Here is a 26,141-nt window from a genome sequence, read left to right as displayed (position 1 = left end):
ATCTCTTTCTATTTTAATTCTGATTGTATATTAATGGTTTTATACGCTTTCTAGGTTTAATTTCTTTTTAGTGTTAACTGTTTTTAAGAGCAGGATGAGGAATTTTTAAGCATCTTTCTTTTAACTGTATTTTGCTATTTTTACTGTTGTAATCCACTTGGATTCCTTGAGACTAAGCAGAATATAAATTAATTACATTATCATCATCATCATCATCATCATCATCATCATCATCATCATCCCTCTTCCTGTAACAGGATTCTAGAATCTTGTCAGTATCATGGTTAAATATCAACAGCTTTCCAGTGGCATAAAAAGAGTTCTTCTGGGTTTAGTGAACCCTCCTAGTTTCACTTTAGCCTGGCAAATCCAGACTGGGAACACAACAATGGCTGGGAATGGATTGAAAGAATAAACTTTGCTATTATCATAGCATTCAGGAAGACCAACAGGTCGTTCCCATTCTATTCAATTTCCTTTGTTTGGTTGGTTCTTTCCTCTATACTTTTAGTAATCCATATTCCAGGTGCCATCCCAGAGAGGGGAAGGGTGCACCCCAGGCTGGCGTAACCTTTATCACAGTTTTATGAATGACTCCCCCATGAAGAGAACAGAAGTGCTACAACGGCATGCAGAGAGGCACAGAGAAAGCCGCTACTCCCCAGTTCCATTTCAGTTTTTTTTCTCATGTGAAAAGGCTATTAGTGAAATGTACACCATACATTTCCTCCAATAAGTTCAAGACGACAATACTATACAGGCACCACCTTCTCCTCACTTTAACCTTGACAATAACCCTGCCAAAGAGGTCAAGTTGAGAGGGAAATAGGTCAGGCTAAAGTGATCAGTGAGTTCCATAGCCTAGTGAGGACTCACATATGGATTTCCTCATTTACCAGCCTAGCACTTTGACTACTAATCACAGAGTCTCTCTACTTACTGCTTTTACTCCTAGGCTGGCTTTAGGATTAGGCAGAGGAAAACAGCTGTCCCAGGCAGTACATTAGAGGAGCCAAGAATGGACAAGCATTATTTATTCAATTTGTCATGCTTCTATTTTTATTGGCAGGGGTGGAAAGAGGTCTTGGCACTGTTACTCTCTCTCTCTCTCTCTCTCTCTCTCTCACACACACACACACACACACACACACACACACACACACATGCAGCCTGGTCCAGGTCAAGCAGGATTTTCAAGATGCCTTTTGATTTATGGTGGCCTCAAGACTTTTATACAGTTTTCATATCCTTCCGCTATCCTGATTTGGCAGGGACACTCCTAATTAATCCTATGTCACCCCACTTTTCAACCGCTTATAAAATGTCACAGTTTCTCTATCTTCCTCCCACTTGCCTTCTTTATCCATTTGTATTGGTGCTAGCTGAGTTCAAAGTGCAAAATCAGTTTACATTCATTTAATTCAGCAGGGAAGAAAAGGAGGGGAGGGATATCTTGGCCATCCCAGTATGCACAGGGAAAAGCAAAATGATGCAGGTTTTCCTAGCTTGTGTTATTTGCTTTATTGATATATTTTGCCGTCATGACCACACTCTGATGTTACTTGGCCACATGGGTCTTGGTTTTCATCTATGAAATGTTGGAGGATATGGGCCATAGAATCATACAGTTAGAAGAGAGCACAAGGGCCATCAAGTCCAACCCCCTGCCATGTAGGAAAATAAAATCAAAGCACCCCCAATAGATGGCCATCCATCCTCTATTTAAAAACCTCCAAAGAAGGAGACTCCATCACATTCTGAGGGATTGTGCTCTTACTGTCAGGAATTTCCTCCTAAAGTTTAGGTGGAATCTCTGCAGTTTGCATCCCTTGTTTTGGGTCCTATTCTTTGGAGCTGCAGAAAAGAAGCTGGCCCCATCCTCAATATGACACCCCCTTCAAATATTTAAGCAGGGCTATCATATCACCTCTTTACCTTCTCATCTCCAGGCTAAACATAACCAGCTCCTTTATTAATTCCTCTTAGGGCATAGTTTCCAGACCCTTCACCATTTTAGTCGCCCTCCTTTGGACACACTCCAGTTTCTCCAGATCCTTTTTGAATTGTGGTTCCCAGACTGGACACAGTATTCCAGGTGAGGCCTGACTAAAGCAGAATAGAGTGGCACTATTACTTCCCTTGATCTAGACACTATACTTCTATTAATGCATCCTAGAATTGCACTGGCTTTTTTAGCTGGCACGTCTCACTGTTGACTCTTTGTCTTCATAGAACCCTGGTGGTGCAGTGGTTGAATGCCTGTAAGTTTGTGAGTTCAATACTAGCAAAAGGGCTCAAGTTAGACTCAGGCTTGCATCCTTCTTTGGTGGCTAAAATGAGTTCCCAGCTTGTTGGGGGCAATTAGCTTACACTTTGTAAATCACTTAGGAAGTGCTTAAGTGCACTGATAAGTGGTATAGAAATGTACTTGCTATTGCTGTATGTGGAGGGGTTTTTCCCAATGCTTTCCTCTGAATGTAGCCTATTGTGGAGTTGCTAAAAGCCCAGAGCGTCTCTGTCAACTGGCAGGGGGTAATTTGATTTGATCTTCAGATACAGCCCTGATTCAACTTCCTTTCCATTTCCTCAGGCCTGGGTGGGAAAAGCAGCTAATATTTCTCATAAGGATAGCAGCAGTCAGCCATCCACATTCTGAGATTTTAGCAGCTATTTTAAAAAGTCATGTTTTCAAGGTCTTGATTCTGATTTGGGCAGGTTGCCTCTATCTCCTCCCTTTTTATACATCTCGTAATGGTAATCAGAACTTTTTGTCCTTAAAGGCTCTGTGATTGTCAGCAAATCTTTGCTAAAAAGCTAGGTGTGACTCTATAAAACTGTAATCAAGGTACTTTGTTCCTTCCTTCTAGCAGAAGGCATTTATGTTGCTAATTGTTGTATAACCAGAACATGAATCAATGCTAGGTCTGTTCATCTCCACACCCAATCACCAGAATGCCTGGTTTGTGGTCTGTTGTGTGTCATCTTGAATAAACTGTGATATTGTGAGTGCACTAGTCATGCCAATTGCTCTGTCTCAGCAACAGGCCCTAAAACTAACTGATCTCTGACAATAATGGGAAAATGAGCTGGTTGGTGCTGGGTGCAGAAATCTAAAGATTCCACCTGGAATCAGAGGGAGGCATTCAATGAAAGTAAGGTGTGATTTTCTCATCACCAGAGTTGGCTTTAAATATCTGTAATTAAAGGATATAGTTTTCAGATCAGGGAATTCAGAGTTTATAACCTTCCAAATCACACAGCCAGTATGGTTATCTACTGTGTGGACTGAGAGGTTCTCAAAGCTGTAGTCTGGGGAAAAAAAACCAATTTTCTGAGCTCAGTTCCAGGTTTCTACCGAGGCTTGAGGAGACTTCCATAGGCAAGGTTTCTAGAGACTCCATCTCCCCTGTTCCATCTCAAGATATCAGCAGTCACCATGACTTCATCGTCACCCAGTTCCAAACTGAGGCAAAGGGGAATGAATCTTAATATTTAAAATGCTTTCACAGTTCTAGACAGGACTAACAACAAAGAATCAATGGCAACATTAAAGGCAAGCAGTTGTATTTTGGTTTGAGCCTTTGTGAGTACAAGGCTTTCTGATGCTATTAAGCCCTATGCCAGATCTGTTCCCACCAGATGTATTGATCAATAGCTCCCCTGACAACCCAATCACCAATCACACCTTTCACACTAACAACTGTTGCGCAATGATTCCACCTTAACTGCCATGGCTAAATCCTACAGGATCCTGGGATTTGTAGTTTGGTAAGGCACTGGAGTTTTCTGGTTCAGAATTCTGAATACTCGCAATTAAATCCCAGAGGATGGGATCATGACAGTCAAAGTGAAATGATAGTGCCATCCAGAAAACATATCTGGAGTAGCCATGTTGGCCATATATCATAGTGTTACATTTGTGTTGTGTGAAACGGATGCTAGTTGGAGATAATAGGAAAAGAAGACCAACATGTTGTGAAGACATCAGTTTAGACAAAGTACCTTTTGGTTTGGAGTTGTTATATGTATTGTTATGCAGTTAAAGTTGTTATACATATATAAACGTTGTTATACATGTCAGACTTTTGTCAGAGGAATTAGAAAATAGAAGTAAAGTGCCTTGCTAAATCATAAGTGTTCAACTGAAAATGGAGTAGTTTTGTGTTACTAAATCAGTAATTCTTGAAAGACAATCTCAACTGACCTTACCAATGCTGTATTTTGGGGTATTTGTCTTCCCTTCTAATTACCTGAGCATTATTTTGATTTAAGCAGTTTCATTACTAAAGCAAACTTTCCAGTTTCAACAAAAGTTCTTAAATCCCATCTGATTGGGCCATTATCAGTATTTATGTAACATGCCCTAGAATTTCCTGATGTTTCAGCCACCTGTAGCTTGAAATCTCTCTTGCATAATATCTATTTAAAACAAACATTCTTATGGTTGAAGGGAGGCAACAACTCTGGGCAACAAGCCAAGATACCAAGAGGAAAAAGCTGTTGAAATTGACACTTGCTGAATCTGAACTTTATATGCCAGGAGAGAGCAAAGCAATACCATGTTTTAAGACACATTCTTGTCTTTTGGATGAAGATGGACAACAGTCCCTCCACTGAAGGAGCTAGCCAACAATCCTTTGTATGGAAATAAACAATAGTTTCTTCTTTAAAACAAACAAACAAAAAACCAACACTTCTTGTGAGACAAAGGGAAAAAGACTCAAACATTCACTTTGGCCTATGGTGGCATTATTGGAATGAACTTGCCATGCACACTGAAGATGGTTCTACTGCCAAAATAGTCCTATTCTGGTCAGTACTTGGATGGGAGACCACAAAGAATGCTAGGTGCTGTGGGCTGTATTTCAGAGGAAAGAACTGGCAAAAGTACCTTGGAGTATTCCTTGCCTAAGAAAACACTGCGAAATTCACGCACATGGATGAAGATGGATGGCACCCACATATCTTCCTTTTAGCACTTCCAGGAAACATCTGAATCTACTGTTATCTGTCTCCAATTTATACAGTACATGGATTAAAACCGTGGTTCCCAAACTGTGGTTCTCCAGATATGTTGGTCTTCAACTCCCAGAATTTCTCATTTTTGGCCACATTGTTTGGGCTTCTGGTCACTGAAGGACCAAATTTTGGGAACCACTAGATTAAAAGTACTAGTAAATATTTTTTCTACCAAGAAATTTTTGGTAGTACAGACTACTGACTACATCAGAATTCCAAACCATTTTTCTAATTAGTCTATCATTTTAATGAGGGCCTTTGTGGCACCATGCCTCTGGCATGACCTGTACACCATAATAGAATTGGTATACTATGCTTGGGAGTAGTTGCAAAATTCAATTCCCTACTAGGTGCAGGAATTCATGCAAAAATGAAAACAGAAATCTTGTATTCTGATTAGTGTTTATCTTTGTAAACTTTTCAATATGACACAACAAGAAAGTAAATTAAAAGTGAAAAAGGTCACAGTGGATACCTACCCTCCAATGCCAGCTGTGTGAGGATTGATAATTCCTGAGCATAAGGCTGAGGTGATGGCTGCATCTACTGAGGAGCCTTGCTTGTTCAATACCTCAATTCCCAGAGCAGTGCAACGGGCAGCATCAGTGACTACGGCACCCTGATGGAATATCTGTAGAAAACCACATTGTGGGATAACAACATCATGTGCTGGTGACTGGATATTTAGAAAGGGCTAACAATGCTCAGCCTTGGTCTTATTCAGGCAACCATAAGGGACATTTTCAGATGCTGAGATGGAACATTTTTAGGGTGTCTTCAGGTAATGGGTACTGGTGGCCTCCTCATCACTGGAACAGTGATCCTGGTTCAGCACGCTGGATATCTCCTTTGAGTTGAATTTGCAAGGATCAGAACTGGATTCACCATCTCAATAACATAGGAGTCACCAGCTGCCAGTTGGGGTGGGTGGGATCCACAATAACTGTTGCCCAGAAAGACTTCTTCCTGAGACTTTGAAAATAAGAACTTTGAAAAGTTCTTATTTATCACTGAGCCATATGGAGAAGTGCAAAGCCATAAGAGCCATATAGCGAACTGCAAATTTTGTTTGGTTACAAATGTCAATGTACAGTATGTCCCTGTGACAGTCACTGTCTTTCAGTCTAGCTTGTGTCGCAGAATTGTTGTGAGGATAAAAACCGGGAAGGGGGAACTTGATGGAAAAGAATTTGTTGAAATCACATCTTCCTAAAGAAATATCTATTTTGCACTTCCTGTTACTAGCAATGGACCAAAGTGCATTTTGACTCAGAAAACTTTACATTTCTGAAGTCTAAAATGTATTTCAGCATAGGAAAATGACACAAAGCCAGGCATCTGAAAAATGGGAAAGATGAAACACACATATATTTGGAAAATGCACATGAACACATGCAAGCAAATTGGGGCAGGGGGAGACTGATCATAATTAGGGTATATGCGTCAAAACAAGAAACACAGTTCTATGCAGAAACTGTAAAAAAGAACCACAGCTTACTATAGAAGTGGAACAGGACAGAATCAAAACTAAACAAAAACAGATTTTATTTCTAGGTGAAAATACATGCCACCTGAAGTGTACATTGAAGTAAGGAAAGCAATAGCAGCAGCAGCTTCATTTTTATACCACTTCATACCATACTAAGCAGTCTCTAAGCAGTTTACAACTGTAAGTTAATTGCCCTCAAGAAGCTGGATACTCACTGTAGCAGCCTGAGAAGGATGCAAGGCTGAGCGGACCCGGAACCCCTGGCTAAGACTGAACTCACAACCTTGTGGTTTGTGAGTGGCTGCAATACCAGCACTCCAGGGATAAAAATATAAGTTTGATCATCTCTTGTGAAAATAACTTTCTCATGAAATTCACTTTTACTATTAGAAACAACAACACTGAAAGTTGCCTCCCTAGATGCAGGAACAATATAGGCTGTGAGAAAACCCCATCATAGGACGTGTCAGGCTGCACTTGTACTCACACAGGGGCCTATATCAGTGAAAGACCAACACTGGGTTGGTGAAACTTTAATATTAAACCAAATCATTGACAAACAACTCTTTCAAATACTTCCTGATGAAGGTATACTCACAGCACTGAATATTACTAATAACTATAGTAGCTATTATAAACAAGCAGTTATTCAAACTTCATATCCTTTCAAAACTGGCACAGTAGGCTAAGTACAGCTGCTATCACTATACCTGGAATGTTATCTTTATGTGCAGAGCATTGCAATGCAGAGTATATCACATGAAAAATTTAAAGAAATTGTTAACCCCTCCACCTGCCCACTTCACTACACTTTTCTTCTTCAAGTGGTGGTGGTGGTGGTGGGGGGAATCCCCAGTGAAATATCTTTCCTTACCTGGGGGTCTCCAAAGTAAATCTGCATGATTAAGGCCACTGTGACTCCTGTAGCAAATGTTAGGCAGGCGGTGATGATCACAGTCAAACCATCCTGGCGACAGCTGCAATCCCCAGAGAATGGGTCCTTGGTGGTCTCCCGAAGAGGTGAGATATCCTGGCTGCCCATCTCTGATGAAGAGGAAGGCAGGCGCTGAAGGCGAGCAGATTTTAAGAAAGACTCTGGGTCTTCATTCAGAAAGGAGAGAAAAGTAATAGGCGCACATAAGAAAGAGAGATCTTAAAACAGGCACAAACTCAAATTCGTAATATTCTTCCAAAGCAAATACAATAAGACAACATGTATTAAATCTGTACCTCTTCCAATGAGTTTATTGCTGAAACTGGCACAAACCTGAATTCTTAATATTCTTCTGAAGCAAATATAATGAGACACTTGTATTAAACGTGTGCTTCTTCCAATGAGTTTACTGCTTTTCTGCATGGTCCGAGCTTTTCAGAAAGCTTTCAGGCTCAGGTGCCAGTTATGGGGTCATATTACACAGACTTCCTATTAACCCTGTCAACAGTCTTAAGACTGCAATAGATAGAAAACCAAGCCTCTCGGAATTGTAGTTTGCCACTTGACCAATGCATAAAATGGTTGTGGTAATTGCTTGGAGGTAACTAGTTACAATGAACTAGCTGGTTGTAAATATTTTCTCAAAAACAAAAATATAACTACAATGCATCACAACTGTAAGTTAACAAGGGGTAACCTAATTTATTTTATGGTATAATTTAATTGTTTCCATTATCGTGTTGCATCATTGAGGAGTGGAGGAGGATGGTCAAATGGTTGAAACATTGGCTTGTGTTGTCTTTTGCTCTGTTGTGGATATAAGGTGACAATTAGGTGGATGGGACAAAAGTGGACTGCACCACAGTTCAACAGCTTATAACATTTGGATTTTCAAAAATAACTCAAAAATGCTCAGTGCTCAAAAATAAGAGAGAGTCAGCATGCTGTAGTGGTTTGAACACTGGACTACAACTCTGGAGGTCAGAATTCAAATCCCCACTTAGCCATGAAAACTCACTGGGCAAGATATGTTCTCTCTGCCTGAGAGGGGCAATCCTCTTCTGGACAAATCTTGTCAAGAAAAACCCATGATATGTTTGCCTTATGATCATCATAAATTGAAAACAACTTGAAGGCACACATCAGCAAAATAACTAAAGAGCAACTATTTTAGATATTTTTGAGAAATGGGAAAATAAAAAAGTTATTTTAATCATATCTATAATAGTAACTAACTTGGGGTATGCCTTAACTGGAAGTAACTTTCTAAGCTGTAAAGTTGTTATCCCCAGTATCATCCTTGAAGTAGGTGAAAATATGCAATGCTTTGTCCCCTTGCTCTGTGGGAACTGAAGAGAAACTCAGTCCCAAGAAGATCAGTGTCCTATTTGTAGGTGGTTTGCCTGACTATGGAGGGGATGTTCCACATGTTTCAGATGAGATAACACCTACCCCCAAGATGGAGTTTGCAGCTTGGAAGTGCCAGTTGATATATAAACCATTTCACTGGAGGCCAAAGTGGCATGGAGGATCCTTCAGCATCTATGACTAGGGCGATAGTTGCAACCACTCTTACATCAAGGTATTCTGACCATAGTTGCTCATGGAATGGTAATCTCAGGACTTGCTAACTGTGGTGTATTTATGTGGGTCTCCATTTGAAGACTTGTAAGAAATACAGTCATTTCCAGAACAGAGATGCTAAGCTGCTGAGAGGGATCCTACTGATTTTATGACACCAATTTTGCACCTGCTTACTGATGTTCCACTTCTGAACACTATTCAAAGCATTTGTCCTTAAATTTAAAGCCCCTTTGCTTTTAGGATATAAAATTAAAGGCTCACTTTCCCTAAGCATGGCTGCCCACACACTGAATTAACATTAGAGGCCTTTCTCTGGATGTCTTTGCTTTCCAAAGGTATATAGGTGGCCAATACAAAAATGATATTTTAATTACAGCAGGCAGGGACTGGATCTGGGACCTTGTTGGACTGCAGGTTTGTTGTTGTTGTTTTACATTATTTAATCAGTTTTTAAATTTACAACTCTGTCAATAATGCTCATGAACTAACTTCAAGTAAACATTGTACCTGTTTTGAACTGTATTATGCCCATGAGAACTATGTGAAATAAATACATAGTTACTGCTATGCTGAGCTTGGAGAAGTTACTTTTTCAGAATTAAACTGCCAGAATCCCCCAGTGCCTATGCTGGTTGGAGAATTCTAGGAGTTACAGACCAAAAAGTAACTCATTGAGGTTCTGATCTAATACAGTATCTTCTCTGATTAAGAAATTTACAATTTGCATACTACACATTTGTCCTACAGTGTCAACCATATGGACAAAGATCAGTTATGGATTAGGATTACAATCCACATTGATTACAGACATGAAAGATATTCGGTATGAGATCCCTGAAATACTCACTTCCCTAGAAGTGGTCAATTCCTTTTTTACACCCATTTTTTTCTTTTAAATCATCCCAAAAGATGAACTGTGATTCAAAAAATAAAGGATGCTCTGCAAAATAAATTTACCCAACACTTGACTTCACTAGAGCCTACGCTGTTTAATACAGTTTTTTTTAAAAAAGGGAAGGTTATAGGGAGAATACGAAATAATATCGAATGGAAATGTTGTTTAATGGAATGGCTCTAAAACAGAGTACTACACTTTTACTGTGTTTTCCTGGCAACCTGCCATGCAGGTACTCACAATCAAAGCACCCCCGACAGATGGCCATCCAGCCTCTGTTTAAAAACCTCCAAAAAAGGAGACTCCACTACACTCTGAGGGAGTTTGTTCCACTGTCGAACAGCTTCCTAAAGTTTACATGGAATCTCTCTTCTTGTAGTTTGCATCCATTGCTCTGTATACTAGTCTCTGGAGCTGCAGAAAGCAAACGTGTTCCATTTACTGTATGATATCCTTTCAAATATTTAAACAGGGCTATCATATCACCTCATTGCCTTCTCTTCTCCAGGCTAAACATTCCCAGCTTCCTAAATCTCTCCTCATAGGGCATGGTTGCCAGACCCTTCACCAGTTTGGCCACTGTCCTCTGGACACACTCCAGGTTGTTAACATCCTTTTTGAATTGTGGTGCTCAGAACTGGACACAGTATTCCAGGTAAGACCTGACCAAAGCTGAACAGAGTGGTACTATTACTTCCCTTGATCTAGACCCTGTACTTCTATTGATGCATCGTAGAATCTCAATTCCCCAGTTCAGGGGTGTGCAGGAGGTGCTCCCACAAAACAGATGGCCAAGACATTGTCATCTGACAATGCTCATTGTATGTTTGGGAGCTGAAAAAATGGTGTTTGGCAACTTTTTGAACCTCTTGGTCAGAAAAATGAGTGCCATGCCACATCTCTGCTCAAGATGAGGTAAGAACACTGCCCCATCCCTTGCATTGACTTGCCAGTTCTGATGAACAATTGAAACAATTGTCTATTTCCCCCCCACAAATTAATCTGTTTATTTGCTTTCTTCAAATTAGTCTTCAGGTACTATGACATAAATCAAACTCATCCAAGATGTTTAAATTTAACCCATCTTTGTTCAATAAAGCTTCATGACTTGGACTAATCTTTTCATGAATTCATGAGGAAAAGTACTTTGGATTGCATTTAATTTGTATTAAATTATATTTACATGAAGCCTTCATACATTTTTGTTTCTAAATAAAATGTGCATGTTTCAATAATTTACAATATAATACAGTACCCTGCTTAAATACCATAAAGGCCCCAGATTCTGTCTGACCTTGGAAGCTAAGCAGGGTCAGTCCTGTTTAGTACATGAGTGGGCGACCATCAATGAATACCAGGTGATGTAGGCTATATTTCAGAGGAAAGAAATGACAAACCATCTGAGTACTCCTTGCCTAAGAAAACTCTATGAAATGTATGGGGTCACCATAAGGTGACAGGTGACCTCAAGACACATACATACAAGTACATTGTATATGAATCTGTTTTGCTAGACTTCTAGTTGCTCCAGAATACATGGAATTAAACGTCCATAAAATAAATAAGAAATGGTAACCAAGTTGTCTCAAATATATCTTCTTTACTTCTGTCCTAGCTAAACTAATTCTCAGATCACCTTTTCTAGTAGTGAACATAACAAAGAGTTTTTTAAAGATAAAAAATATTAACATTCAGGAGAAAATGAAAATCTAAGGTTGGTTCCCCTTAAAATGCATATTTTTTTCAAAGACAAGAAAGAATTTTGGATTCCCCAGAGCATAGTAATTAACTAATGGTGATACAAAATAGCATTGCCATGCTTTCGTTAATATAGAAAATAACAATGCTGGCATATAACGTACTGTCAGTTCCCAGACAATATTTAGCAGCTTGTTTTCATTAATGTATAATAAAGCAGACAAAAGCCCTCTGACAATAAAAATACTATGTTCGGTTTTCAGGTTTAGGGCACTATCAGATGTCAGTCTTCTCCAACAACTGTAGTACTTTTAAAAGTGTTTAACACACTGGAATGCCAGTCTCTGAAAAGCTAGACATCGGTTGTTCTGATCTTTGTCCCAATGTCTGCTAATCAAAGCTCAAATCATGCATGTATTTGCATTTTAACAAATATTTCAAAACTTTAGGCAAGATCTTGAATCATAGGATTGTAAGGTTGGAAGAGTCATGCAGAGCATCTCAAGTTATCTATTGTGGGGAATCCAGCAATTTTTTTCACAGTGTACCAAGGAACAGTACCATATTTGTGCCCATTGGCTACGTTGTTTTTCTATCCTGGAAACTCACCAGAAACTGGCAGTCAAGGGTCCAGCAACAAGCACTGGTATATGGACACCACTAGAGTGATCTAGTTCAACCCTTTATTCTAAGTCACATATACAGTGGACCCTTGTTATATGCTGGGGTTTGGTTCCAAAATCCCCCGTGGATAACAAAATCTGTGGATGCTCAAGTCCCATTAAATATAATAACATAACAAAATGGTGTCCCTTATAAAAAATGGAAAATCAAGGTTTCATATTTGAAATTTATACATTTTTTAAACATTTTCAAACTGTGGATGCTTGCATCCGTGTATAAGAAGGGCCGACTGTAATGCTTTACTCATTTTGTCACAGCTTCCTGTCCAACTAGTGCAAATGCTTCCTTGTTTATAGGCTGGCCCATACCACCTTGTGCTTATACATGGATGCAATCCCATCATGACTTGGTTGGTGACCATCTGATAATGTCCAATCTCCCTTTCTCCATTACCTAGCAATACGTGGAGGGCTGCATGATTCTCACCCTTGCATTAAAGCCATGCTGCTCCTTTAGATTTGTGACCAGAAAGACATATGTGCTCATGCAGGATGGGTTAAAATGGCAAAAACAGCAGCAGTGTGTAGGTGGGTGGGGATTTAAAATAAACTTCAATTACAATGGCTGGTAACAAGGAGATACAGGAAGGCTGAAACACAAATGGAAATGTATCCTACTACATAGTTCAGTTAATATTCAAGTACATTTGCAACTGCATTTCCCTCTTTCGTGCACCAACAGCAGGAGAGAAATTTCTAAACCTTTTCAAGTGTCATGTATAAAGTGAGTCCTGCTGTATTAGCAGGAGCAATGCCACTTTGCCAGGGAGGGGCAGGAGAAAGCAATAGCAACCATTATATAAAACTAACAGTGTTCTTCACCCCAAACATGGTAAGTATATCAGGCGTTTCTTGTTTTGACCAGGGAAATTAATGGCTGCTAGTATCTTTAAAAATGTATTGTGGAGTACAAAAATGATGGCTAGGTCTCAACAGAGAAACCAATGTGTGGATCCACAGGAGAGATTTGATTGTCTATGATTAATTACAAGTAATAAGATAATAAGAACTTTAACATTTCAAATGCCCTATATAAACATATAGTATTATTATAATTAGTAATCATTGTGTTAAAAATGCAAGTGGTTTTGAGAACATCATTTTATTTATGTCTATATAGTTGAGCCAGATATTATTGGTTTCCACAGGCTATCATGTGTTATCAGCTGGCAATTTGGACCATCAATTATTCAAATTCTTTCCAAGAATGTAGACATCAGTTAGGTACCATCAGATGTTTTTATTATGTACATGTTAGATTCTCTGCCTTCAATAGTATGAATTAGTGTGAAAGTACATCTGTTGCAAATTATAACTATTATTATTATTATTATTATTATTAGTGATATTTTAGCTTTGCGCTACTGTAATTTCATACTAATTAGTACTATTGTATGTGTCATGCCCTGCCTCCAGGAGCCAGGCATATCCTCTGAGAACTGAGGAAGAGGCTGAGAGCTCAGGAGACATGCCAGGATTGCAGCCACTCCAGTGGCTTCTGGAGATTTGCCTATAGCCAGTACTGGGACCAAATTCAGAGGAGCAAAGTTTCCCTCTGCCTGAGCCAGGCTTAACAGTGCCTACTCCCACAGAGAGATGCCAGGAAAAAGAGAGATAGCGACATTCTCTGTGGTTACGTAGGAAGCAGGCTGCAAACAGGGAACACCTGCAAGACCCAGACAGACGATAAATATCCCAGCATCTCCCTTGGTCCACCATGGTCAACAACCATCCTTCATGTTTGGGAAACACCTTGGTATTGTCTGGATTAGTCCTTTGGATTTTCCCTTTGAACTTGCTATATTGGATTGACTGAAGCTTTGTTATGAACCTGGATTGGATTATATGACCACTGCTTTTGCTAATGACTTGGTGAGACAAGCTCCCCTTCTCTCTCCTTCTCAGTGCTTGAAAATGATGAGACTCTGTACTGAAAATTAGGCTAGTCTCCCAAGGGCAAAACAGGACAGTGCAATAGTTTTCAATAGTTTGGAATTAAATAGTACAATTCATACTATTGTACTATGGAAGAACTCAAGATGTAAAAACACCTTACGAAGTACATATGTTAGTAAAAAATACTAGCATGGAATCCCAGTCAGATCTTTTATATATTGTCAGGCAATAAAACAAATATGGAATCTGTCATGACTTAAACCAAACAATGTACAGGCATATGAAAGAAATGTATGTAAAAATATTGACATATAAGCCATGGGTCTATAGAAATAAAATATTTATTGACATATTCACAATTTAGACATTCAACATGGTGATAACAAGAATTAAAAAAAAATGAGCATGACTCCATTTACAAGATGGGAAGAACTAACCAAATTAAAATTAAAAAGTTATGAAAAGGAGTGGTGGTGATAAAGCCAGAGTTGAACAACAAAATGAAAGAAAGCACTGTTTAATGTATTAGTTTTGATTCCCTGAATCAGAGACTCTTCACATGTTCCACAGCAACATGCTTCTTCTCTCCTACCATGTATTTTACCATTTTGTTCAATATAAAAAACTCCTGATATTCCAAACTCACAAGTCTCCCCTGGGACAAAAATAGTATGCTTCACTTCTCTTCCTCCATTATAAGTAGAGGCAGGGAAAGAAAGTATGTATGATTCATAAACATTGTAGCTTTGGGTTGATTGCTTCTTTTTTCAACCAGTTGTTAGATGGGCAAAATATAACCCTCCCATGTGACGCAACTCAGAGAAAGAAAAGAAGCAAGAGAAAAGGTCTGAAGATACTGGGAAATGTATCAGAATTTTCTGACTATAGATAAAGTTTGCCTGTTAGGTGGCTTTGTTTAGCATCTTGTGCATTATTCTCAGCTAGAGTAGACACACTCAATCTATTGCTGAATAGTGAGTCAAAACATAGATTGTTGTTGTTGTGTGACTTCCAAGTAATTTCCGACTTATAGCGACCCTAAGGTGACTCTATCAGGAGTTTTCTTGGCAAGTTTCTTCAGAAGGGTTTACAATTGCACTTGCCTAACGTCACCCAGTGGGTTTCCATGGATGAGTCAGGATCCAAGCCCTGCTCAAACCATTACACCACATTGGCTCTCAACACATAAATTAATAAATTCAATGAGTATACTCTATGCAGGACTACAATAGGATTTAGGCCATATTTTTACCCAAGGGAATCAATGGTGGAGTACAGACCGCCAAAAAGAGGTGCCTCCTCGGCACCTCTGTCTGCTGCACAGGACTGCCGCAGCATATAAATTGCATGACGCTGCTGCGCAGCAAAGAAGGAACTCCCAAAGGCAGCTCCTGTTTGTGACACCGCAAAGCGTGGTTACGTCGCAGCTGCGCAGCGCCGTTTAGAGGCGGTGCAGCTGCGACGTAATCGTTGTGCATGCTGTATGTATGGCACTGCGCAACTGCGGTGTGTGCTGCGGGACAACCCTAGCATGTCGTGGACGCGCTGCAAAGGGCCCACCTGGACAGGACAATTATATGTTGATTTGTTGATTGATTTGAGCTTGTTGGATTAAAATTATCTGACTAATGGTTTCCAATCTCATGTTTTTCCAGAATATGTCATGCCAGGAACCCTGAATATGCAAGGGTTTAAAGTGAGGAATGGACAGGGAACACACAAGCAAGCCCTGACCCTAAGATCTGTACACAAGCTGACCAATGTCTGACTGACTGAATACTCTTAGAAGCCTCTCAGTGATAGAGAACCCCAATGGGACAGGATCCCTGGCTGAAGTGAGGCTACTAAGTGTATCCAGCTAATTGAACAAAAGTTGGAAGAAGATGTGTTCACAATAGAGTCCACTGAGACAGGAAGTAACAGCAGAAACAGGGAACCTCTCTGAACAATCATAAAACTGATTACAGAAATTGCTCAAAATGTCAAATGTGACTTTCTTGCTTTCCTCTGTGATTTAACCCAGGATCTAGCATCCACAGTTATATTGTCTCTGCAGCTGGGTCCAAAGCTAGCAGATGAATGGGGGAAAGGCCAAATGTAAGTGAGCTCATCTCTTTCTTTTCTCTCTGTCCCATCCCTTCTCTCTTTTAATTTTCCCTTCCTCTTCTCTCTTTCCAGCTACGAGGGAAAGGTCAGATTTTCTTGCACAGCCCTGAACTGTTCATTGAAGGATCTTTTTAAAACTCATGCCAAAGGCTGGCATGAGATCAGAACTAGGATTGCCCACCATCAGAGGTGATAACATCCCTGTTGTCCTCTTCTGTCCTGACCTTCCTGTGTCAGGTTTCCTGGCACAGGTTTCCAGGGGGAATTCAATGCACTCAACCAAGCTCACATAGATACTTCCATGCCACCTTCCAGACAAACATGGAAGTGAAGGCAAGCATGCAATGAAACATCATGGTTGCACCTGCCCCACAATCCTCATACACTTAAAGCTTCCCATGTTCACCTGAACACTTTGCAAAGGATGAAATTCTCTGCATTCTTTGCTGGTTGGAAGAAACTAGACTCAACTAAACACAGCCTTCTGAAAATCACACTATGAAGAGAGCTCATCTAAGAAAGCTTTCTTTATATTAATGCTAAACCTTCTCAAAGGAGCTGGAAGAGTTCAGAAGATAAAGAAGCAAGGGAGGCATTACTGGGGGAATTAGTTGGGCAAAGGAGATAAATAAACCAAGAAGAATGTTAGAAACAAGAGGTATTAACAGTCCACAGGGGATAATGGGAGTTAACTAATATCAGAGTCTGAAAAAGTAACGTTTGGGTGACAACTCTCATAGAGCCCTCTGCTGAGACTGCAAGGCCACTGACTGGCTGGGGGATTCTGGGAGCTGCAGTCCAAAAAGTTACTTCCTTAAGTTCTACGGTATAATAGGATGCAGAACTGGGAAAAAGAGTTTAATTCAGTCTTATCTTTTTCCAGTGAAGAGAAAGCTGCCCCAGGGAACCAGTAGAAAGCAGAAAGAAAAGAAGCACGATAGGCAAGGAGTGGGAACAATGGAGAAGGGAAAGTCAAGTGGAGAGAGAAGAAACAGATGGGAGAGAAAGAGAAAGCAGTAAAGCGGGACATGGGCAGGGAATGCTTGTAGAGTACAAGGAGGGAGGGTAGAATTTCAAGACATAGCCATGTTAGTCTAGAAAATCAGTATGCAAAGGGATCTTGATGCACCTTGGAGACTAAATGAAAGAAGAAGTTGGTCAAAGGAGCTTTTGTAGACTTCTTCCTCAGATGCATCTGTGATTAAGAACAGATTAAGGACAGGGGGCTTGAAGACGTCTCATTTGTGGGGTCATCATGAGTTGAAGTCAGTTGAAGCTCAAGAACTGAACAAAATAAGCTTTTGTAGACTTGGCATGTGAGGAAGTAGACCAAGTCTATGAAAGCCTATGCTTCTCAATTATTTTCTGTCATGCTCCCTTGGAAGAAGAAAACATTTCGCGCCCCCCGCGCGACTGTAAATAGTATCATTTGTCTATAAAATTGTTATAAGTACTATATCCTTACGGAGCCTCACACCCCCCTGGGGGGCACGCCCCACTATTTGAGAAAACAAACAAACAAACAAGCTTCATTTATATACTGCTTCATACCGCCTAAGCAATGTCTAAGCGGTTTACAACTGTTAGCTAATTTGCCCCCAACAATCTGGGTACTCATTTTAGCAACCTCGGAAGGATGCAAGCCTGAGTCAAGCTTGAGCCCTTTTTTGCTGGTCTTGAACTCACAGCCTTATGGTTTTGAGTGAGTGGCTGCAGTACAGGCATTTAACCACTGCGCCACCAGGGCTCCTCCACCAGTTAGTCTTCAAGGTGCCACATGATCTCCTTCACTAACTGAAGTTTTGATTTTTCATGCAATGTTAGGTCCCACAGCCTTTCATACATACAGATGCAGCTATGATGCATCTGAGGAAATAGGCTCAAGTCTACAAAAGGTCATGTGACCAACATCTCTCTTTCATATTGTCTCCAAGGTGCCCCACGAACCCTTTGCATCTGAAGAAGTGGTCTCAAGTCTACGAAAGCTCCTGCAACCAACTTCTGGGGCATGGGCATAGGATGCTTGTAGAATCCCTGGAGGGAAGACAGAATTCAAATACACTGCTGCGTTAGTCTGAAACTCAATATGCAGAAGGGCCTTGGAGCACCTTGGAGACAAACTGAAAGAAGTAGGCTCAAGTCTATGACCTTTTCTAGACTTGAGTCTACTATCTTCAACACATCTGAGGAAGTAGGCTTAAGTAGGAGGCTATTTAGCAAGGAGGCTCAGGTCTATCAGCTTTTGTAGACTTGAGCCTGCTATCTTTGATGCATCTGAGGAAGCAGGCTCAAGTCTACGACCAACTCCTCTCTTCCACTTTGACTCCAAGGTGCCCCATGTTCAATTAGCACCTGAGGAAGTTGGTTCAGGTCTATGAAAGCTGGTGTGACCAACTTCCCTCTGGGTCCCCAAAGTGCCCCTAGAAGATCCCTGTGAATACTGGTGGCAGAGGAGGAGGAGGAAGGCAAGCGGCCAAAGGGGAGCCAAGGAGGAGGGATGGAGGCAGGCAGAGGAGAGAGAGACACCCCCCCAAAAGTGTGACGACCTGAGGGGCCCCTCAATTTAAGACAGTGGCCCCCAAACTGTGCCTTTTAAGAGGATTTTGGACTTCCTCTCCCAGAAGCCTCAGCCATGTTGGGAAATAGTCTGGGATTCTGGGAGCTGGTCCAAAAGCCAAGAGCATTGATGGAGGCTGAGGCTGAGGAAGGGGCCAGGGCCAGGCTGGAGGGAGGGAGGGAGGGAGGGAGGGAAGCTCTGCAGGGCTGCTTGCACCAGGGAAGGGCCCTGGTCGGGTGCCAGGCGCTTCTGGGGAGGCTGGCGCAGGAGGCGAGGGAGGAGGAGAGGGCAGGGCTGCGGGGCCTCCGGAGGCTCACCGGTCTCCTGCTCTCCCAGGAAGGCATCCTCCTCCTTTCGGGAGCGGAGGCAGCTGCCCTCGGCCCCTGCTCCGGCTGCCGCCGCCGCCTCCTCCTCGGGCAAGCGGGGGAAGCTGGTGATGCTCATGTAGTCCACGGGCGAGTAGGCGCCCAGGCTGCTCTCCTGGCTGGCCTCCTTCTCGGCTGCAGCGCTGCTGCTATTGCTGCTGCTGCTGGCTCCGGGGGCTGAGGCAGTCGCCATCCTCCTCTCCAAGGCAAGGCAAGGCAAGGCAAGGCAAGGCTCCAGCAGCAGCAGCGCTGCCCTGCTCCGGAAGTGACGGAAAAGAAAGAGAGGACCAAAGGAGCAGGTGGAGGCAGCCAGGGAGGGAGGGGGAGGGAGGGAGGGGGCGGGGACCCAGGCTGGGACCGCCCCTCCCTGGACCCCAAGATGGCCAGTGGGCAATGGGCAAGCAAGGCAGCCTCCCTCCTTCCACCACAGGCCCTCCTCCTCCCTCCCCCCCCCCCCAGGAGATGGCTTCCATGTCAGTCTTCTTCTCTCCAAAATGTCCATCATTTTGAGCATCACTAAGAAGCATGCATTGCTGAGCATCCCCCCCCCATCCATTGTACAAAGAGTTGAAGCCCCTCCACTCTGGGTGACCAGAGGTCCTCCTCCCTTCCCGGGAGATGTCCTTCATTTCAACCTTCTTCTCTCCAGGTGGAATTCCAAAATAGCCATCATTTTCAGCATGGATTGACTGTACATCTTGAGGGGAGAGAGGCAGGCTAGCTCCAACTGCCTGCCTGAAGAAGACAAGCCCTCCCTTCAGCCACCATCTTGAGGGGGAGAGAGGCCTGTTATGTTTGTTTGTTTGTTTGTTTTACTTTGTATTGTACTTCCTGTTGTACACCGCTTTGATCTACTTTGGAAAAGCGGTATATAAATAAACATTATTATTATTATTATTATTATTATTATTATTACATTTATAGGAGTGCTTTTCACTTTTATGTGGACATGCCCTCCATGTCAGCCTTCTTCTCTCCAGGAGGGATTCCCAAATGTCCACCATATTGAGCATCACTTAGAAGCATGAATTTATATTTGTATTGATTTCCATAAAGCAAAGGGAGTATCTCCCGCTGTACAAGGAGCTCACCCCTCTCCACTCTGGGCAACTACAGGTCTTCCTCCTTTTCCAGGAGATGTCCTACATTTCAAGCTTCTTCTCTCCAGGAGGGATTCCAAAATGTCCTCCATGCTGACCATCACTTAGAAGCATGAACTGATATTTCTAGGAGTGTTTTGAACTTTTGTTTGGTCATGCCCTGCAATATTTTTTTTGAATGTCCAACATTTTGTGGTGCCTTGTCCACCTTTTTGGTCAACCTGCACCAAGATGACCACTGAGCAACAAGGCGGTGGATCCTTCCACTACACAAGGAGTTGTTGTTCTCCCTATCTTTGGATTCCTGTCTGTATGGAAGGAAGGGAAGTCTTCTTATTGTCTGTGTTTAGAGATGATAATGGAAATCTGTACTCTTGGTATCTTGGTCCTGTTTTTTCAACCAGTGGCTAGAAGGATCATAGCTAAGGGATGGAAAGATGCCTTGGTGTACAAGGTGGCATAGGCTGTGGGAATTGATGTTAAATGGAAAAGAACCAGTTCTTGATGGATTTTTCAGCACCTTGGAAACCAATTAAAGAAGTTGCTGTGTATGCTTTTGTAGACTTGGTATACTTCCTCAGATGCCAAATCTATGGAAGTTTTTTTCACTCAGTTGTTCTTGTTAAACTGCCCTTGACTCATAGTGACCCCATGAAAAGAGATGTCTCCAAGACTCCTTATCCCCAACCACTCTGCTCCGATCCTACAGGCTCAGGGCCATGGCCTCCTTGATGGAGTCAACTGAATGAGGCAAAGTAGAAAGCCCTACATGGTTTGGGTCCAGGTTACCTACAGAATCACCTTCTGTACAATCCATCCTATACACTCAGGTCCTATGGGAAATGTTTGCTCCAGCCAGCCAAGGACTAGACTGGCAATGGTTTCTCAGAGGACTTGTTCATCTGCTGCCCTCAGATTGTGGAATGACCTGCCAGGAAACAGCATTAAAGACACATCTATTATGGCAGGCCTATCCAGTCAATTTAAAATCATGACTTATCAATTTGTGTATGAACTCTTATGATTGTATTGTAATAGTTTGATAGTATTTTAATTGTGGGTTTATGTGTTTTTAATTGTGTTGACTCTTTCCTTCCGATCCTGAGGAAGTTTTGACAGATGTATCATCCTGACTTACATTAAGGATGATTTTACTCACAGCAAATGCAGGCAACATGACTTTGTTGTTCTGTACCTTCAAGTCATTTCCAACCTGTGATGACTCTAAGGTGAACCTTTCCCAGGGTTTTTCTTGGCAAGATTTGTTTGGAGGGTTTTTTCCTTTGTGGGTGTGTCAATCCTGGTCTCCACAGTCCTAGCTCAACACCCAAACCACTACACCATGCTGGCTCTCTAATAATAATAATAATAATAATAATAATAATAATTTATAGCCCGCCCAATGACAAGGAATCTGGGTGGGTTACAACAATAAAAATACATAGAAAATACAATAAAATTAAAAATTAGTCCCTTCCGAACCCCCCCCCCCCCATCCCAATGACCATTATAATTCACATTTGCCAAGTGGGTTAGGGTTGATGGGGACAGAAATTCAGCATCTGAAAGGCCACAAGTTCCCCATAGTAAAACATCCTTCACAGGTGTATCTGTGCCAGCATTAACATGGAATAAGATACTGTCACACTCTCTCCCATATGAGCTAATGGGTCTACATGGAAAGGCAATTCAAACATTTATTTATTTTATTAAACTATTTCTATCCCACCCTATATCAAAAGAGCCTAGGTTGGCATACAAACAAAACAAGTGCAAACACTTTAAAATAATAAAAATAATTTAAGTAAACAAAGCCGTATTAAGTATTATTAACATATTAAACAAGTTTTAGAAGATTAACATGGTTTGCATAAGTGCATGGAGTGCCAAGCCAATCATGCAGCTGCAGTTCTGGGGAACAGCTGCACAGTAGATGGTGTGTTTGAAACAAACCCAAGAGAGATTTAATAGAGGAATGAAGTGACTTCTTAATCTGTATATGTTAGACCTTGGACAAATTACTCTTTTTAACTACAGCTCTTAGAATCAATCACCTGGCATAGTCAACTGGCCATGGGATTCTTAAAACTGCAGTACAAAAAAACTCCCCATCGCTTCCAAACTTCTTTTATATGTCTCATTTCTTCATGAGAACCCAAAACAGTGGACACAGATCTCCCAGGCACTTTCCTACCAAGCAACAAGGACAACCAGACTTACTGAACCTAGCTTTAGTAAGGTTGCTGCATAATTTGCTTTCAACAATAGCTTTTCAGGGAAGATAGTTTAAAAGTAGTCTTTAGCATTATAAATGTATTAGGTCAGCACAAATGACACACTATCCTACTCTTACCCTCCTAGTTTCCTTCAATATGACTTACATGACACCAGAACTCTAGTTACCCTCATTCTTCTTTTGTTGTAGTTTTTGTGTGTTTTCAAGTCATTTCCAGCTTTTGATGATTCTAAGGTAAACCTTTCACAGTGTTTTCTTGGGGCAGAATTCAAAGATATAGCCATGTTAGTCTGTAGAATTAGTATGTAGAGAGACCTTGTTGCATCTTTGAGACTAACTGAAAGAAAGAAGTTGGCAGCATGAGCTTTTGTAGATGTAAGTAATGCATTTCTTCTTTCTTTCAGTTAGTCTCAAAGGTGCTACAAGATCTCTCTACATAAGGGTTTTCTTGGTAAGATTTGTTCAGAGGAGCATGGCTTTTGTCTCCCTCTGAGGCTGAGAGAGTGTGACTTGCCCAAGGTCAACCAGTGGGTTTCCACAGCTGAGCAGGGATTCAAACCCTGGTCTCACAAGTCCTTGCCCAGTGCTCAAAACACCGCATCACACTGGCTCTCTTTATCCAGTGTTGCAAACAGGATTTATATTCCAGCACATCTGGAACATGCCAAGTGGAGAAAGACTATGGTAACCTATCGCTTGGAAACAGATCAGCTCCCAAAGTTTTTCAAAGGAAACTTTTTAAATATAAAGGGCTGTGTATACAAAGCATCAGATTATGTGATAAAACTGTTCTAGAATTAATTTACCCCTTCTATCTGCTGGGGAACAGTGGTGGTGGTGAGGAGGTATTGTATATTGAATGATTTTGTAGGTATATGTCAGGAGATCCCTGTGGACTTTTTTTTTAAAAAAAACCATCTAGGCTAGAACACTTCTCCTTACATCTGGAAAAAAGTACTTTTAAGGATTGTTGGCAATGCTGGTGGTGTGTGTGTGTGTGTGTGTGTGTGAGAGAGAGAGAGAGAGAGAGAATTGTAGTCTGGGAAGTAACTTTGAAATTTCTGTAATGTGGATCTGTGTGGTACTTAAAGTTTGAAGAGGAAGAATGTACAGTACATCCTAATAATAACTAAATTATAAGGTTCACCAAATGGCAGAGTGCATTGCAACAGCAGCAGGAAGAAAACTGAGCTAAGGGAAAGGATACGATTGTATTTCCTCTCCCTGTTCTATACACAGAAGCTGATTTGGGTTAGAAGTTGAATATTCCTGCAACACTGGAACGGAACTGTGCTCTAGTGCTCAGTGGCTTAAAGAGCTAACTTTTCATACTTTTACTTTTTAAAGGTTACCTAAGTGTTCATCCATGAGTGCTATAATCTGATAGGAACACCCAGTCTAAACGGGTTTATTATTATTATTATTATTATTATTGATCAGTTATTATATAATTGTACAAGAAGAACTTTAGGAACTCACTATTTCTCCTGAACACTAAATAAGAAGACAATAAATTCATTTTGTGACACTGTCATATCATTACAGATATAAATGAAAGGGAACAACTTAATCCTTGGTTTTTTTGTTAGCATTGTTGTTGTTGTTCACTGCCCTTGAGTCAAGCCCAACTCATGGCGACCCTGTGGATGAGACATCTCCAAGACCCCTGTCCTCCACTGCTCTGCTTAGGCTCTGTAACTTTAGACCCTCCCATGCCAGTATATCCATCCGGCATGGAGTCTTCCTCTTTGTATTAACCGCCACCTTTCCTAGCATTATTGTCTTTTGTAATGAGTCTTGCCTTCTCATGTTGTAGCCAAAGTACAACAGCATCAATTTGATCAACTTGACTTCTAGGGCGGTTTCTGGTTTTATCTTTTCAAAGACCCATTTGTTTGTCTTTTTGGCTGTCCACAGTATCCTCAGCACTCTTCTCCAGCGACACATCTCAAAAAAGTATATTTTCTTGTTAGCTGTTTTCTTCGCTGTCCAGATCTTACACCTGTATTGGTAATGGCAAATACTATGGCTTGGACAATTCTCATTTTAGTGTTCAGGTGTATATCTTTACTCTTTAGGCTCTTGTCTAGTTCTTTCATAGCTGCCCTTTCCATTCCTAGTCTTCGTACTTCCTGACTGTAGTCTCCATTCTGATCAATGTTTGATTCAAGGTATGGGAACTATTTCAATATCTTTGTCTAGGCTGAATTTATGTAGTTCCTCTGTGGTCATTATTTTTGCTTTTTTTATGTTCAGCATCAAGCCTACCTTTGCACTTTCTTCTTTGGCCTTAATAATTGACCCAAGTTGTTTATCACACAGAACAGATCCCATACAGAAACAGGATTTAAAAATCTGGAAAAATCGGCAAAAGCAGGTTGATTTTCAGACATGTCAGGGTTAATAAGCAATAATGCGACATTAATCTGAACAGAAAGTCGACAAAGCCCACTCCATTTTACTTTCAGTTTTTTTCAAAAGTAAAAAGGAGCAGGTTTTGTCTGCTTTCCGTTCGGGTAAATGTCGTGTTAATGCTAATTAACCCTTACGTTGTGTGAAAATCAACTCAGTTTTATGGATTTTGTCCACTTTCTGTTTGGGTTAACCTCCATTTTCATCTGAAAATCTATCTCCTTTTGCAGGTTTTTTCCAGTTTAAATTAAGTTTCTGCACAGGATCTGTCCCATGTGATAAATAAGCATGTCTGTGATGTTTTCTATGGTGTCATCTACATATCTTAGATTGTTGATGTTGCTTCCTCTTCTCTTCACTCCTCCTTTTTCTAAGTCTAAGCCTTTGTTTCCTATGATATTTTAAATAACGTATAATTCTTATGATGTTTTCTTATAATATGCTATTAGCATTACTGTAGACTGTTTTCAAGTCATGCATTGGAAATGTTTTCTGCGTGCTGTTATGTCCATTATGTGCTGTCTTTCCTTTTGTTTATATACTCAAAGTTTCTTGGGTGTCCCTCCCACCCAGTGCTGTAGTAGATCTGGGCTTTCAGGGCCAAAGCCCATAGGCTTTTCAGCTATCAGGGACTAAGCTATAATTTGCCACCCCTTTTGTGTTCCCTCTGAGTTTAGCTGCAGTTCTGACAATAACTGGAGGAAATTATTTCTCCAGCCATGATGCATTGTTATTTGTTATGCCTGTTGTAATCCAAAGTATTTGGAGGGTGGTATGTACTTAAGCAAGCAAGATCCAATGACTTTACAAAAGACTTGATTCTAATAGGCTGAAAGATACTCAAAACTGTACTGCTGTCTGTACTTGGATCCATAGGGGTGTTGCTACATATACTGACAAAATTTAAAATTTACTGCTACCCTGGTCTCATCTTAGAACCATTAAGCCAGGCTGTAATAAATTATGAATATACATACCAAATATACAGTTGAAAACTAATTTTGTTGTTAGCCACCCTCAAGTCAATCTGTGGGTGAGACACCTCTACTACTCTTCTCAGTTTCTGCAAATTCATACCCATGACTTCCTTAATTGAGTCCATCCAACATGTGGCCTTCCTCTCTTTCTAATTCCCTCCACTTTTCCCAGCATTACTGTCTTTTCTAT

At 41.0% G+C, this 26,141-nt stretch overlaps 1 protein-coding gene across 1 annotated transcript in view; it reads right to left on the bottom strand.

Moving 5' to 3' along the window:
* The window catches only part of GGT7 (gamma-glutamyltransferase 7), a 50,526-nt gene extending 31,083 nt beyond the window's left edge, over window positions 1-19,443 (bottom strand). The window contains exons 1-3 of the mRNA XM_089514056.1: window positions 19,179-19,443; window positions 7,383-7,609; window positions 5,499-5,650 (exon numbers count right to left, since the gene is read on the bottom strand). Coding sequence (XP_089370182.1) covers window positions 5,499-5,650; window positions 7,383-7,609; window positions 19,179-19,419 — 620 coding nt within the window. The 5' untranslated portion in view covers window positions 19,420-19,443. The remainder of the gene's footprint in view (window positions 1-5,498; window positions 5,651-7,382; window positions 7,610-19,178) is intronic.
* Between the last annotated feature and the right edge of the window lie 6,698 nt (window positions 19,444-26,141).

The sequence above is a fragment of the Sceloporus occidentalis genome, unplaced genomic scaffold, assembly GCF_023333645.1.
Source record: "Sceloporus occidentalis isolate IW3139 unplaced genomic scaffold, rSceOcc1.0.p SCAF_3, whole genome shotgun sequence".
Lineage (NCBI taxonomy): Eukaryota > Metazoa > Chordata > Lepidosauria > Squamata > Phrynosomatidae > Sceloporus > Sceloporus occidentalis.
The sequence above is the reverse complement of the archived record's forward strand: the minus strand, read 5'-3'. Positions and strand labels throughout refer to the sequence as shown.